This window comes from Chiloscyllium plagiosum, chromosome 31 (assembly GCF_004010195.1).
Source record: "Chiloscyllium plagiosum isolate BGI_BamShark_2017 chromosome 31, ASM401019v2, whole genome shotgun sequence".
Classification (NCBI taxonomy): domain Eukaryota; kingdom Metazoa; phylum Chordata; class Chondrichthyes; order Orectolobiformes; family Hemiscylliidae; genus Chiloscyllium; species Chiloscyllium plagiosum.
In genome coordinates this window covers 14,774,415-14,790,851 of record NC_057740.1, presented here as the reverse complement: position 1 = coordinate 14,790,851, position 16,437 = coordinate 14,774,415, and the positions used below count along the sequence as shown (strand labels likewise).

Genomic DNA, 16,437 nt, shown 5'->3' with positions numbered 1-16,437 from the left:
CACTCCACCCTCTCCTCCCTGACCTATCACCTTCATCCCCTCCCCCACTCACCCATTGTACTCTATGCTACTTTCTCCCCACCCTCACCCTCCTCTAGCTTATCTCTCCACGCTTCAGTCTCACTGCCTTTATTTGAAGGCAATTTCGAAGCTCCTTGGATGCTGCCTGAACTGCTGTGCTCTTCCAGCACCAGTAATCCAGATAAATTTCCCTTTTAATTCCTCTGGCTAATCTTCCAATGGAGGAACCTGCAAAATATCTTCAGCAGAGGGCAGACAGCATCTGTTCAGAAGTCACATCCCCTTTATATAGCACTAACTGCTGTATTCTGGTAACAATTTAAATGTCCCAGAACTTGTCAGGTCTATCTGTATGAACAGAATAACAGCGAGCCATGTATTCATAGGAAAATGCAATGAAGCATTTTGGACAATCTCAAGCAGCTTTCATTGCTTTCCTGTCAGTGGGCTGGCTCTGAAAACTATTTGCTGTCGATTCTAAAGCAAAGTGTCAAAGTTTAGGAACATTGATCCTTCTGAACTTCTCCGGTGGTCCCCAGCATCACAGATGCCAGTCTTCAGCCAATTTGCCTCACTCCATGTGATTTCAAGGAACGTTGCAGGCAATGAATACTGCAAAGGCTTTGGCCCCTGTCAAGGTTCTGGCAATAATACTGAAGACTTGTTCTCCAGAACTTGACACCGCCCTAGCCAAGCTCCTCCAGTACAGCCACAATACTGGCATATACAAAAAACGTAGGGCAAACACAACGTGGCCAATTACTATCTCTTCAGTCTCCTCTTGATCACCAGTAAAGTGATGGAAAGTGTCATCAATAGTTCTATGCTCAGCAATAATCTGCTCAGTGACACCCAGTGTGGGTTCCCCCAGCTCCACTCAGCTCCTGACCTCATTACAGCCTTGGTTCAAACATGGACAAAAGAGCTAAATTCCAGAAGTGAGATGAGAGTGACAGCCCTTTACCAAGGCCACATTAAATCAGGTGTGGCAGCAAGACATCTTCGCCAAATTGGAATGAACGGGTTTCAGGGTGCCAACGGATTGGAGTCAGACTTGGCATATAGGAAGATGGTTGTGGTTGTTGGAGGATAGTCATCTCAGCTCCAGATCTCTCTGCAAAAGTTCACTACATTGATCCCAGAGATGAGGGGTTTGTCGTATGAAGAGAGATTGAGCAGTTTACACTCTGGAATTTAGAAGAATGAGGGGAGATCAAATTGAGGTATTCAAGATGATAAAAGGTATGGATAAAATCGACATGGAGTGGATGCTACCTCTTGTAGGGCATTCTAGAATGAGGGGTCATATTATTGCACAAATGGTGGCAAATTTAAAACAGAGTTGAGGAGAAGCTACTTCACCCAAAGAGTTGTCAATCTGTGGAATTCACTCCCCCAAAGTGCAGTGGATTCTGGGACAGTGAGTAAATTTGAGGAGGAGTTAGACAGATTTTTAATTGGTAATGGGTTGAAGGGATATGGGGAGAAGGCAGGAAAATGGGGGTGAGGGACCTATCATCCATGATTCAATGGCAGAGCAGACTCAATGGGCCGAATGACCTAATTCTGCTCCTATATCTTATGAACTGTACTGAGTTCGTCAGGGTATTGTCCTAGGCCCAACTATCTTCAGCTGCTTCATCAATGACCTTCCCTCCATCATAAGGTCAGAAGTGGGAATGTTCGCCAATGATTGTACAATGTTCAGCACCAATCACAACTCCTTGGATACTGAAGCAGTCCATATTCAACGCAACAAGATGTGGACAATATCCAGGCTTGGGCTGTTAAGTGGCAAGTAACATTTGTGCCACACAAATGCTGGTCAATGACCGTCTATAATAAGAGACAATCTAACAATCACAATTGACATTCAATGGTATTACCATCACTGAATCCCCCACTACCAACATCCTGGGGTTACTACTGACCAGAAACTTAACTGGATTCAACACATAAATACAGTGGCTTCAAGACTAGGTCAGAGGCTACGAATACTGTGGTAAGTAACTCACTTCCTGACTCCTCCGCAGAGCCTGTCCACCATCTATAATGCACAAGAGTGTGATGGAATACTCCATATTTGAAAAATGTGTTGCTGGAAAAGCGCAGCAGATCAGGCAGCATCCAAGGAGCAGGAGAATCAACGTTTCAGGCACAAGCCCTTCTTCCTGAAGAAGGATTCCTGAAGAAGGGCTTATGCCCGAAACGTCGATTCTCCTGCTCCTTGGATGCTGCCTGACCTGCTGCGCTTTTCCAGCAACACATTTTCAGCTCTGATCTCCAGCATCTGCAGTCCTCACTTTCTCCTAATACTCCCCATCTGCCTGGATGGGGGTAGCTCCAACAACACTCAAGGAGCTTGATACCAGCCAGATCAAAACAGCCCACTTGATTGGCACCACATCTACAAACATCCACTCCATCTACTACAGATGCTCAGTAGTAGCTGTGTGTACTATCCATAAGATTAATACTTCTTTGAAATATATATACACACAATTTCACTGAAAAGTCTATCTCTCCTCAAAACATTGTCTTTGGAGAAAAAGGGAGATTGCTGAACGTGGTGGAATTATCTGAAGCTGAAGAATGTGAAGTGTAGTAAAGGGAGGGTTGGGGATTGACTGAAATGGTGAGGTAGTGGTAAGAGGTGATTTAAGGATATACTGGAGATGAATGTAGGCTGGATGGGGGACATGACAAGAGGGAGGGTGTAGGACAGTATTGATGGTTAGAGTGAAATGGATGAGGAAGATGATTGGCAGATATGGAGCCAACTAGCCACAAAACGACACGACCAGCTATCCTTAGTAGCCACACACTCAGATGACAAGCAACATGCGTTCGACTGGGACAACACTACTATTATAGGACAAGCCAAACAGAGAACAGCCAGGGAATTCCTAGAGGCATGGCACTCATCCACAGATTCAATCAATAAACACATCGACCTGGACCCAATATACCGGCGACTGCAGTGGACAGCTAGAACTGACAACCGGAAGCGGCAGAGACAAACCACTATAAATGCCGGAGGAAAGATCACAGAAGTGCCTCACAAGAGGCTCCCAAGCACTGAGGATGTCACCTAGACAGGGGACGAAACGTCTGCAACACAAATTCCCAGCTCGGCGAACAGAACCACAACAACGAGCACCCGAGCTACAAATCTTCTCACAACTTTGAATATGGAGAGAAGTCAGATAGGGAGCACTGACCTATCAAATATTTACTGAATATAAATAGCCTTTCCTCAATATGAATTGTGTGAAAGTAATTAATTATTTTGCATAGGGATATCTTAGTGGGTGATTCAGGACCTCAGGGACGATATATCAAACTGAAATACACTCCCATTTCACACAGTCTGCTTAGAATAATAGATCCTTGCACCAATGAGATAATCGGGTTGTACTATATCCATACAAACCCCCAGGCCATTAATTTCAAACAGGACAGTAATAAATCCTAGATTTTAGGAATGGATTTCATCGACTGACAATTTAGACACCACTAACTAAACAGTTTATATCTCAGGAATCACCAAATATAATTTATAAATGAATTATTACCTATATCCATCAAGGAAGGCCTCACCACTGCTGACCTCAGTGTCACCTGTAAGCATCTTAAACGTGGATGTTTTCCCAGCTCCATTGATCCCCAGCAGTCCAAAGCACTGTAAGGAACCATTTATAGAGACTTCAGGAGAGATCTGTTTTGCCATCATCTCGAGTAAAGCTAATAAGAGCAGGGTAGAGAACGGCAGTTATTTTTAAACTTCATTAACCTCCCCATTTCTGCTAAGGTACTGACTCTTTCCCAGATGAGCCCCACAGCATTTGGTCATCTCTGATAGCTCAACCAGTGTGTTAAACCGAAACGTCGATTTTGCCTGTCCTCGGATGCTGCCTGAATTGCTGTGCTCTTCCAGCACCACTGATCCAGAATCTGGTTTCCAGCATCTGCAGTCATTGTTTTTACCACACCAGCGTGTTAAACAAGACCAGTCAGCTAGACAGGCAACATAGAAACATAGAAAACTGGAAGAGAAGGCCATTCGATCCTTCCAGCCTTCTCCGCCATTTAACATGATCATGGCTGATCATCGAACTCAGTACCCTGTTCCTGTCTTCTCATCATACTCTTTGATCGCTTTAGCCCTAACAAATATATCTAAAACCCTCCTTGAAAATATTCCATGTTTTGGTCTCAATCACTTTCAGTGACAGGGAATTCTATAGGATCACCACTCTTTGGATGAAGAAATTTCTCCTCATCTCAGTTGGAAATTGCTTATCCCATATCCTTAAACTGCAACCCCTGGTTCTGAAATCTCCAGTCATCGCGAAGGTCCTTCCTGCATTTATCTTGTCTAATACCATTTGAATTTTATAGGTTTCTATGAAATCCCCCTCATTCTTCTAAATTTCAGTGAATACAGTCCTAACTGATCCATCTCTCTTCATACATTGACTCTTGGGATGGCAGAACTAGTCTGATAAACCTTCAACTGCACTCCCTCCATAGCCAGAACATCCTCAGAAAAGGAGACCAAAACTGCAATGTTCCAAGTGTGGTCTCACCAAGACATTCCTGTTCCTGTACTCAAATTCTCTCACTATGAAAACCAACCTATTATTTGGCTTCGGCACCACCTCCTTACTTTCAGTGACTGATGTACAAGGACACCCAGGTTTCATTGTACTTCCCTTTTGCCAGTCTATTGCCATTCTGTTTATACTCTGCCTTCCTGTTTTTACTACCAAAATGGATAACCTCACGTTTATCCACATTGTACTTCATCTGCCACGCATCTGCCCAATCACTGGCCTTGTCCAAATCACAATGAAGCCAATCACTGAATCACTCTACACCCTCCTCACATTCCCACTTAGCTTTGTGTCATCTGCAAACATGAAAATGTTCCATTTAGCTCCCCCCACCTAAATCACTGTGAATATTGTTAATTAGATGGGGTCTAAGTACAGACTCCTGTGTACCCCAATAGTCAATACCTACCACTTGGAAAAAGACTCATTTATTCCTACTCTTAAGCAGGTGTTGAAACCAGTTCTTTCTTCACTTGATATCTACAATAAATGCACTTCTCAGCAAATGTCATTGGATACGAAAACATGATATTCAAACTATGCCAAATGTAACAACGCCATTTGCAAACTCATGCACACACACCAGTTCTTACCTCTCCAGGAGGAATTCCCACACACAGTCGGTCCACAGCTGGTTTCTTTTTCCTTCTGTAAACCTAAGAGACCAAATAAAGTGACTTATAGTTAACTAATAGCTGTATTTTTTTAATGTATTTGACATAGAAAAATCTATCCCTAGCATCTGTTTACCAAATAAACAAATCGTATATTCCCAAACTATAACTTCCCCATTCAAACCTCAACCCTACTCTCCCCCCATCTTCATTCAAACCATATCTGAAGAGAATATGCCCAGGTAGGCAAGGCACATGGTACTGAGTAAGCTAGCTGGAGCCACCTCATCAACAGTGCAAATGGTTGTAGGTTAGCTCTAAAACCCAGCAGTCTATCTTTCCTGATTCCATTAAATTGTTAGAGATGCTATGTGGTTTTGCAGAATAGCCGGTTCAACCACCATTATTAGATTTGTCAACTTTAATCCAACTCTGAAATGTCAGTTGCCTCCTCCATGACCACATTCCTCCCTATCAATCCTCCACAACCCAAATGGGAAGGATAATTGCTATTTAAGTATCAACCAACAAGATTTAACCTCACTTGCAGAATGTTAGGTATCGGGGCATCACAGGAGCAGCATAACCTACCATTTATGCTAAGTTATGTGTGTGTATTGCCATCATTATTCTGCCATTTACACAACAGTTCGCAGCAGTGCCAAGATGCTTTCACAAATATTAAGAGCACACACTCAGCAACATAACAGAAATCAAACTAGCAACTTAATGCTCTGTTTGACTGAGTCCCAAACAGGGAAATGTAGCTGCCAACTGAGAAAGCTGTGTTGCATTTCTGAACAGTGAACTTCATCTTTTGTGCTATAACGATCAAGCTGTTATAAGCACAGCCTTAACAGACAGAGTGAACAGCAAAAACTGGAATCTGTCTTACTTTGGTGAGATCCTTGATGACTAGAATATCACCATCACTTCCACCATACATAACCCTTTGCCTCTCTCTGGCTACATCCTCATCCTCTGTTTCCAATGGTGGAAGTTTTAAAGACAGAGATCTGTGGAGGAAAAAAACAATAAGCCAGATGTTGATTGATTGTAAAACAAATATGAAGCCAAAATAGTTTGTAGCCTGTACATGGATCCTTGACAGTGTTACATTACATAGATATAACATTTACTCTAGGTGTGGGAAAGTGATGTTAAGCTGCTAACAAGGCTGTGTTTCTGTGTTCACTCTTTATTTAACACTCATTTATGTCCAAAGTTATTCTGACCATTCAGTTGGACATAGCTGGCTGAACTTGCATAACAATGACTTAACCTTTGCATTTCAGCACATTGGTAAGCGATTGTAATTTTCCATCCTGCTTCATTAGGTCATCATACACATCATGCTTCCCTCACTTGTCGGCTCTAAACATTCTCCCACTCTCGCACATTTACAACTTCATGCACGTACACTGTGGAGAGATGTGACCATATAATGTGAGCACACTGAAGACATGGTCCTATGCAGTGCATTTATTATCACGCTGAGGATGCTACAAGTGAGTGATTGAGACCCCCAGCTCTGAAACGGAACAGAGTGAGTGTCCATAAATTTATATTTGGTAGTGTGCCTTGATTGGAGTCTATTAATGCATTGTGAAGGCCCAAATAACTCAGCATTCTTCCTGTGTAAGACAAGAGAGGTCAACTTATATCAGTGGATGTAGACTTTGCAAAATATCCATATTGCAAAGTGAAGGTTCTGCAGAAGTGAGGACACAGGAGAAAAAGAATCCTATGATCAACCCTCAAATAAACAGTAAACATCGGAACTGTGGTGGAGGGTCAGGAGTCAGGAGTCAGCAATGCTATCATAAGCAACACTAAATTAGCAATTTGTACAGTAAACTTGCAATCAGTAACCCTGCAAACAAGCTACATTTAACAGATAAAAGTAAATAACTCTCCTGATTTAGGAACCATTTTCTAATATATATTCATGTCCACTAGGAACTGGACTGAAACTTCACACTCTACAAGCTAGAGTCCTCACAATCAGCTAAGAGATTTTCACTCCATCAGTTAAGGCTAGGTGAAAATCCACACCTCAGAGTCTAAAGGTCTAATCCATTGTTACGGTTTACTAACATAAACTGCAACAGAGGGTCAGATATACTATTTGCATTATTAAACGATGTGCAGCAACGTACTGAACAGAAATTACTTCCCTAAACTAAAAAGGTGCTGCAATAAAACTAGAAACCGACATCTGGGTACCTCACCTCATTTTGAAGAAGAATCTGTACTGCAGTAGAATTGTGAACAGAAAGAAGACGATTCCCTGGACAGCCATGGCAAACAGGTTCTTTCCCACCAGGTCCCAGGAGAGTGGAGATGTGAACACCTTCTCCCCTAAATCACAAAGCAAATGTATGGAAAGTTCTTACTCCGTTTCGGAACAATAGAAACATTTGTCATTTTACCAAATCTGGAATGTTAATGTTTGAGACTTCTCCTGCTGACTTTCACAACGTCACTGACCTAGGTTTTAAACAACATTGCTCTGGGTCTGGAGTCACATGGAGGCCAGACCAGGATGGAAGATTTCCTTCCCTCACTGTTATTAGTAAAACAGGTGGGGGTTTACAACAACTGACAATGGTTACATGATCACTACTAAACTAGTACTGAATTTTTATTGAATTGCAACTTCACCATTTGCCCTAATGGGATTTGGAACATTGACTCCGCAGCATTAACGTGGGTCTCAAGATCACTAGTTCAGTGACATTACAACTACACCACCTTCACCCCCCCCTCCCCACCCCATTAACCCCAACCCAATCAAGACTGCTACATTTGACCTCAGTGTCCCCCACTGCTACTAATGTTCCTAATCCTCTTCCATCTTTCAGTATCCAACCACAGTCCACACTTCTCACGCCTCCCTAAGGGTTCGTGCACAGCTGGATATGAGCCAAAGCCAGACAGGGCTTGGCTGAGCGATCTTTCATTCACAGACCACTGCAGAGATTTAAAGTTCAATGTTTACACATGAGAAAGGGACATTGGGGCAAAATGGCAAAAGGTGACTGCTGTCCAGAATGCCTGTGAAACAGCCTGAATCAGCACTCTCACAGGAGGAGGGCAAGGAACAAAACAATCTGGCTATGAAAAAAGTGCACATTTCAGTTTGGGGAACACAGCAAATATAGAGGTTTTGTATTTTGATTAATGGCCACGTCGTTACAAAATCAGGGTTCTATTTTAAATGGGGTGCAAGCAACAAGACCTGGAGATGTTTATGAAGTGATATTTCGCAAGACAGGTTAACAAAGCTATTAATAAATCATACTGGATCTTGTGCTTTGTAAATAGAGGCACAATGCCAGGAAGTGAGGCTAAATCTAGGCTAAATCACTCCATTCCTAAGGCTCTCAGCCTCATTCCTGATGAAGGGCTCTGTCCCGAAACAGTGAATCTCCTGCTCCTCAGATGCTGCCTAACCTGCTTTGCTTTTCCAGCAACACACTCTTGACTCTACATCATTTGGCCAGCTGAAGTATTATGCCTGATATTGGGCACCAGACTGTCAAAAGGCAGTAAAAGTTTTAGAGAGGGCGTAGATGTGATTTACAAGAATACAATGAGGGTCATAGCTATATTAATCAACTTGAAAAACTACAAATTTGTCTCCTTAAAGTGGAGAAGGTAAAGCTGAAATTTAATAGATGAGTTTATAATCATGATTTAGATAGAATAAATAAGCAACTGTTTCTAAGGTTGAAGGTGGAGAATTAGGTGGTGCAAATTTAAAGGTGATTAGCAAAAGAACCAAAGGTGATATTAGAAAACAACTTATGCATTGGGAGGTTGGGATTTGGAATGTGCTACAGTTGTACAGTCGGATTCAATAACAACCTTCGAAAACAAACAGGACAAACAATTGAAGAAGGTTAACTTCGGAATAAGGAGAAAAAAACCTGGGTAATTAGATGAACCGAAATGATCTTTCAAATTATTTAATGACTGGCTTTACTCTGTACAGTAATTTATTGTTGTAATGGGTTCATTAATGAGATCATGGGATCTGTAGCCTTGAAATATGCACTTTTTGACCAACTAATTTTTTTATTCTTCATTACTCAGAGTTAAATTGCCTAAAGAAATGTACTAAAAGCTAGAAGTCTTGGATATTAAGTTTATGTGTAGAAAATTTAAATTAACATGGCCTATCTGTCCTTAATTAAGAGATTGCTTTAAATTAATTATGTTAATTAATTTAGATTCCTCAGTCATTGAGAGTCTTGAACTGATCTTCAAAAACATTCAGACCTGAAGTTTATCAGCTCAAAATATAAGGCATACAATCTGGTACTGGCTAGATTTAGTAAAATTATTAGAAACATTTACTGACCAATCCTCTCATATGCATCTGCCATAGCTTGATTCTTCACCATGTCGATCATGCCTCGGCCCAGGCAGAAATGTGGGAAAATGAGGAAAACCTTTTTCAGGATTTGATTGACATCATCCAATTTCTACACAGAGGAAAGACAGAGTCAGGAATTAAACCATTTAATCGCCACTTTCCTCTTTACTTTCCTGGGCACTAATTCTTACTCTATGGACATTAAACACCTCACTAAAGTGCCCCTTATCCAAGTACCAGTCCAGATTGAAGGTGGAGTTTTGCATGCATGTTCCTGACCATATCCGATATCAAATACATACTCTCCAGAGCAGGTAACTAGAATGTTGATCAGAAGGAGGGAGCCTGGATGCTTTTTCTCTTCCTAAATAAAGTACCCTGTGGTCAACTACAGGATTCTCATTACTAGACCAGCTAAGATTAATCTTGTTTGGGAGATTCTGGCTAATATGTTTCAGCACCTTATTTGAATTTCTCGAGCACTAATCACAGCAAATTATGGAGAACTGCAGTGAGTGCAACCTCGGTCTATTGGTTGCCAGGGAGAAAGGGTGACGAAAACGTCACCTCCACTCATTTAATATCCAAATGAATAATTTGAACAGGTATATAGTGCCTTGGTTTAAAGAAGGACAGCACATCCAACAATGCAGAGCTCTCTAAATACGGCGCTGATGCCAGTGTACGCTTAAGCACTGCAATGGGTTTGAACCTGTAACTTCCTTACTCAGAGTCATAGAATCATTCAGCACAGAAACAGACCCTTCAGTCCAACTTGTCTGCGCCGACCAGGTATCCCAATCTGACCTAGTCTCATTTGCCAGCACTTGACCCATATCCTTTTAAAACCTTTCTATTCATGTGCCCATCCAGATGCCTTTTAAATGTTGTAATTGTACCCACTTCCACCACTTCCTCTCGCAGCTTATTCCATGCAAACACCACCTGCTGTGTGAAAAAGTTGCCCCCCCAGGTCCTTTTTAAATATTTCCTCTCTCACCATCTAGTTTTGGACACCCACACCCTCGGAAAAATACCTTGGCTATTGATCCTACCATGCTGCTCATGATTTTATAAACCTCTATAAAGGTCAACCCTCAACCTCCAATGTTCCAGGGTTTAAAATGAATAATGAAGAGATATTGTATAGGCTGTGTGTACTTTAATGTCAGGATAGCACCAGGATCAGATGAGATTTAGCTGAGGAAAGTGCAAGTGGAAATTTCAGATGCCCTGGTCCTTTTATTGTGCAATCTTTCTTGGAATCACTGGTACAAGAGGACTGGAGAATGGCTAGCTTTATGTCCTTGTTGAAAAGAATGATGTAAAGATAAGCCCTGCAACTACAGGTTTAGGCCAGTCAGTTTAGCTTTGATAGTGGGGAAACTTCCAAAATATATTTGGGAGCAAGTTAGTCACTTCAGCGAGTGGGGGTTAGTTGAGAAAAGCCAGCAGGGATTTGTCAAGAGCAAGTGTATTTAACTAACTTGAAGTTTTTTTTGCAGAGATAGCAAAGGGTTGGCAAGAGTAATGCAGATACAGAAATTTCCAAAAGGCATTTGATATTGAACCACACAACAGACTTGTGAGCAATGTTATTGCTCAGTGAATAAAGGAGACAGTAACCACATGGATACAAAATTAACTTGTACTAAATGGAATAGTGGTTATGGATTTTTTTTGGACTGGAGGAACATTTGTACTGTTTATCCCCAGGTGTTAGTAATGGGACCTTTGCTTTTCCCGATTTATACTAATAATATAGGCCTTGTTGTACAGGACACAATTTCAATGTTTCAAAGCTACAAAACTTTGTGAACTATGAAAAGCATAATGTAAAATTTCAAAATGTATAATGCCAAGTGGTGGACAAATGGCAGATGAAGTTTAATGTAGAGAATTGAGGAAGTGATTAATTCGATGAACAGAACAGGGAGAGACAAAACAAAAAGGTACAATTCTAAAGGGAGTGCAGCAGCAAGTGAACCTAGGTATACATGTGCATAAGACATTAAAGACAGCAGCACAGATTGAGAGTATAGTCAATAAATTATACAGTATCCTGGGATTTACTAATAAAGGCATAAGTACAAGAGTTAAATAGCAACTCTTTAAGTTGTTGTTAAGAGGGCTTGTTAAGCTTGTATAAAAGTTTGGTTTGGCATAAACTAGAAGCAATTTAAATCAATTGCACTTTATTCAGGTACTACACGTTAGGAAGTATGTGAAGGTGTTAGAGATGGTGCAGTAAAGATTCACAGGAATGGTTCCAGGATGAGGAGCTTTGTTATCTGGACATGTTGGAGAAGATTGGACTCTTTTCCTTCAAGAAGGTAAGCATTGAGAAAAAGATTTAAGATCATGAGGATCATTTGGACAGAATTGATAGAGAAGAATTTCCCACTGGTGGAAAAATCAAGAACTATACAATGTACAGGTAAGACACAGATGTAAGGGAAATGGACACATGCGCAGAAACCTTTACTTGAGGTTACAGGTTAGGATCTAACATGCACTGTCTGAATTTGTGGTGAGTGGAGGGTTAGGGTTCAGTTAAAACGTTCAAGGGGGAATTGGATTATCTGAAAATTTAAAAAAATTGCAGGATTACAGGGAGAAAATGGGAGAAATGGTACTGGATGTGGCACAGGCACAGGCACTACAGGCTGAATGGCCTCTTTCTGTACTGCAAGAATTCTGAGTGGTGTGTGAAATACCAACACCCAGTGACACAGGCAAATACCAAGACATCAATACCCAGTAACAGGGCATCAACACCCAGTCGTATCAGCATGGACAGAGGTTAACACCAGGGTGAAGTTTTGATGTATTCCAGTCTGACATGAAAATGGTGCAGTTTGAGAAGATATATTAAATATCATGCAAAAGTAGCTAGAAAATAGGAAAAGATTTAGGAGCAATTATCCAACAGTATATCTGTACCATGACATTGAAAATGCACAATGGTAGCAATAGCATGCAGCAATATAGGTCTTGAAAGCAGGCGTTGACACTTTGAGCCTGCTCCATTATTGAACAAGATCTTGGTTGATTTGTTTGTGGTCTCAACTTCACTTTCCTGTCTGCACCCTGTGACCTTTAGCTCTCTTTTTCTCAAACATCCACCTCAGTCTTGAGTACATTCAAAGACCCAGTTTCCATTACATTCTGGGCATCAGAATCCCACAGACTAACGCTCCTTTAGAGAAACAAAAAACCTTAACTTGGTCTTTAAAGTGTTATGACACAGGGTAAAGCCTTCTGCTAATTTAAACCAGCCACACAGAAAAAGTTCAACTCACGCCAGAATCCTTTAAAATTCGAGAAGCAAGAAACTATCCCAGAGGTCATTATTTAAAATAAAAAATAACAACTTTATTCTTTAAATCCAACAGAATATATCAAAACCAACAACTATTTACAACTCTTTTCTCTTAAACCTATCTTTTACCTCCCAATCTACAATATTGGTCTGATAAAAAAATCCTAATTAAGATTTTAAAAAGTTTCAAATCCAGTCAGCTTTGTTGATTCTCTGTAAGTCGGTTCTGATGTTCTGCTGTGCGAACTTCTTATAGACAGGTACCTTTCAGAGAGTTCTTCAACTACCAGTCTGTATTTGTGGATGTCCTTGATAGTTCTTAAGACCATAAGACAGAGGAGCGGAAGTAAGGCCATTCGGCCCATTGAGTCCACTCCGCCATTCAATCATGGCTGATGGGCATTTCAACTCCACTTCCCCTAACTGTTCAAAATATCCAGTTTTATACCCCCAAAACATTGGATCATTTCATTGGTTTTAATATTACCCAAATACTAAATTCAAATTTGATTGGATTTTGGTACATTGGGGCACAATTTAAACTGATTACCCAAATTTGAATTTGTTTTTGTTTCATGGCAACTCATCTGCAACATTCTTTCTTTATTCAGCACTCTCTATGTTTTGTCAGTCCTTGCTAGTTTTTTCAACTCTCTTAAAGGTGCAGTACACCTCTACATCTTCATAACAAAAGGGAGACTACTTTTCTTTTATTAAGTATGTCCCCTAGTATTACTTGCGCCCACAAGGTGAAACTTCCTCCAGTTTCATCTCATTTAGTCCCCTCAAAATCTTTCACATTTCAATAAGATCACTTCTCATTTTTCTAAACTCTAATGGATGTGGCCCCAACCTATTCGACATTTCTTCATAAAATAAGCTCTTCATCCCAGGAACAGGCTTAGGACAACCTCATTATCTGACAATTACTTCAGACTTCCCTCAAGATTCCTGAACATTACCAGGCACTACTTATTATGTAACAAAACAGGAAAATGGTGTATTACCTTGTCATGGAAGAGCTCTAGGACAAAGGTGGCCACACTGCCATTGATACCGATGAATAGATTTACACAGGTTAGTGCCACATAGGCGGAACTGGGGATACTGAACAAAAAGGATGCTGGATACATGAGGGGAGTGATGGACCAGCTGAAGAAACAGAACCAACAAACATGAAACGAAATAGAAAGGGCACTAGGAGAACTTTCACAAATTCAATTGTATTTAGGGTTTGGAGATGAAAGGCCTTGCCCACTTACCCATAAAGGAACAGCAGGAGGATCAGTGCTGGCAAATTGGGGGCAGATACGTAAGATCTTTGTTGAAAGCAGATGAAGATGATCACTACCAGTGTTGCTGACACCGCGTAATTACACTGAAAAAGAAAAAGGTACAGAATGAGAATTCACTGATTATCAATCTGTTCCTTCAAAAGAATAATCTATCCCATCATGGACTCCATGTGACTCACCTACTCTTCTTTCACTATGTGTGAACTCCATACTATCATTAAGATTTAGGAAAAACAGGGACTCATTCAATGACTGAGATGTGTATACGAGGTACTTTGAAAAGCTCATCCACTAATGTGCTCTCTCTATATAGTTGGTGTCTTCACCTGCTTCAAATACTTTGTGTAGTTGCCCTTCAAAAATGTAATAACTGTTGTTTCAGTCTCTCCATGGAAAAGGATTTCATGCATTAACACTGCATAAATTGCCTTAATCACTCTTTTCGCTCTTGAAATTGATAGCATCTGGTCATGGACTCCAGAACTAGACTCATGAACCGGCGAATGTCATCACTTTTGGTCCTGAAAAGTGCCAAGTATACCTCAGATTGGGTAATGTATTTTATAAGTTTAAACAACCAGTGAAGCTAATGGTTTTGAACTGCTACATGCAGTAGCAGCACAAGTGGTGTTTACCATTAACAGGATGCTGGCATCAAACCAAAAAGATACGCTGCACATCACATAATTCAGTAATGCAGTACATAGATTTCACTGCTAGAGGGATGCTAGATATGTTGGCCATCCGTCCCAAACAGCATATCCCTTCAGTTGTTCACAACCAGCCACTTTGCAAAACTCAAAACGGAGCGTCCAGAATTAAATGTGATCGTGTTTAGACGGCATTTGCTAAATAATCCTGAGTGTGCAAAGAATTACATTGACAAGCAACCTGAGCTTAGCTGCATATATTAATACACAAGATCCTGGTCACTGCAGACAGAAAGAACATGTACATACACTGCACTATTTCAACTTAGCAAAAGAGGTGACAGCCGTTCTCTAGTTCGTTTCTCAGGACAATGTCTTGACCAGTTAGAGTCAAAATGTCTAATTTAAAATTTAAACAAAACTTGAAAGTTGGTCATCATCTAACTCGTGGATTCTCCATGATAGCCCCTCTATTCATCAGTCCACTTTCCAACTAATCAGCATTGTCCTTTCACATAGTATAAATATTGTTTTTCCCTTCACATTGTTGAAATTCACATTGCTTGTTGAAATTGTCCTGACAGGTGAAAACAAAACGCTTTGCAAAAAATATGACTTTTTCCAGCAGTACGACAGTTTAGGTTATTACCCAACTCCTTTTCATCAATTTGAAACTTTGTGAAACTTTCTCAGCTTTGCCAGCAGTTGTGAAAATAATTTCAGTATTTCAAGTGTCATCTCATGACTAGTTTTCCTCCCTGTAATTATCCTGGTGAGTTCATGTTGCATTTTATCTCTTGTTTTCTGTATGAGACGCACAATACTGCACACAATACTCAAATAATGACTGAGAATATATTCTGCATAAATATACCATTATGTTATGCTACAGCTGTACAAAACCTTAGTTACGCCACATTTGGAATATTGTGTGCAGTTCTGGTTGCCACACTACCTGAAGGGCATAGATGCTTTGGAGAAGGTTTACCAGGATATTGTCTGGTCTGGAAGGTTTTAGTTATGAGGTGGGGTTGGGTAAACTTGGATTGTTTTCACTGGAAAGATGGAGGCTGAGGGGGGGAAATCTGATACACGGGCTACAAAATTATGAGAAGCATAGATAGGGGGTGGATAATCAGAGGCTTTTGCCCTGGGTGGTAACGTCAACTACAAGAGGACACAGATTTAAGGTAAGAGGGGGAAAATTGAAGGGAGAAGTGCAGGAAAAATTCTTCACAGAGACATAGACAATAGGTGCAGAAGTAGACCATTTAGCCCTTCGAGCCTGCACCGCCATTCAACATGATCATGGCTGATCATTCCTAATCAGTGTCCTCTTCCTGCCTTATCTCCATAACCCTTGATTCCACTATCCTTGAGAGCTCTATCCAACTCTTAAATGAATCCAGAGACTGGGCCTCCACTGCCCTCTGGGCAGAGCATTCCACACAGCCACCACTCTCTGGGTGAACAAGTTTCTCCTCATCTCTGTCCTAAATGGTCTACCCCGTATTTTTAAGCTGTGTCCTCAGGTTCGG

General features: G+C 40.9%; 1 protein-coding gene across 4 annotated transcripts in view; it reads right to left on the bottom strand.

The window, feature by feature from the left end:
* The window catches only part of LOC122565247 (phospholipid-transporting ATPase ABCA1-like), a 173,752-nt gene that overhangs the window by 15,880 nt on the left and 141,435 nt on the right, over positions 1–16,437 (bottom strand). For all 4 annotated transcript variants that reach the window (XM_043721016.1, XM_043721017.1, XM_043721019.1 and 1 more), the window contains 7 exons: positions 14,217–14,332; positions 13,962–14,106; positions 9,618–9,741; positions 7,483–7,612; positions 6,147–6,267; positions 5,231–5,293; positions 3,597–3,703 (listed from right to left, as the gene is read on the bottom strand). In XM_043721016.1, the coding sequence (XP_043576951.1) occupies positions 3,597–3,703; positions 5,231–5,293; positions 6,147–6,267; positions 7,483–7,612; positions 9,618–9,741; positions 13,962–14,106; positions 14,217–14,332 (806 nt within the window). The remainder of the gene's footprint in view (positions 1–3,596; positions 3,704–5,230; positions 5,294–6,146; positions 6,268–7,482; positions 7,613–9,617; positions 9,742–13,961; positions 14,107–14,216; positions 14,333–16,437) is intronic.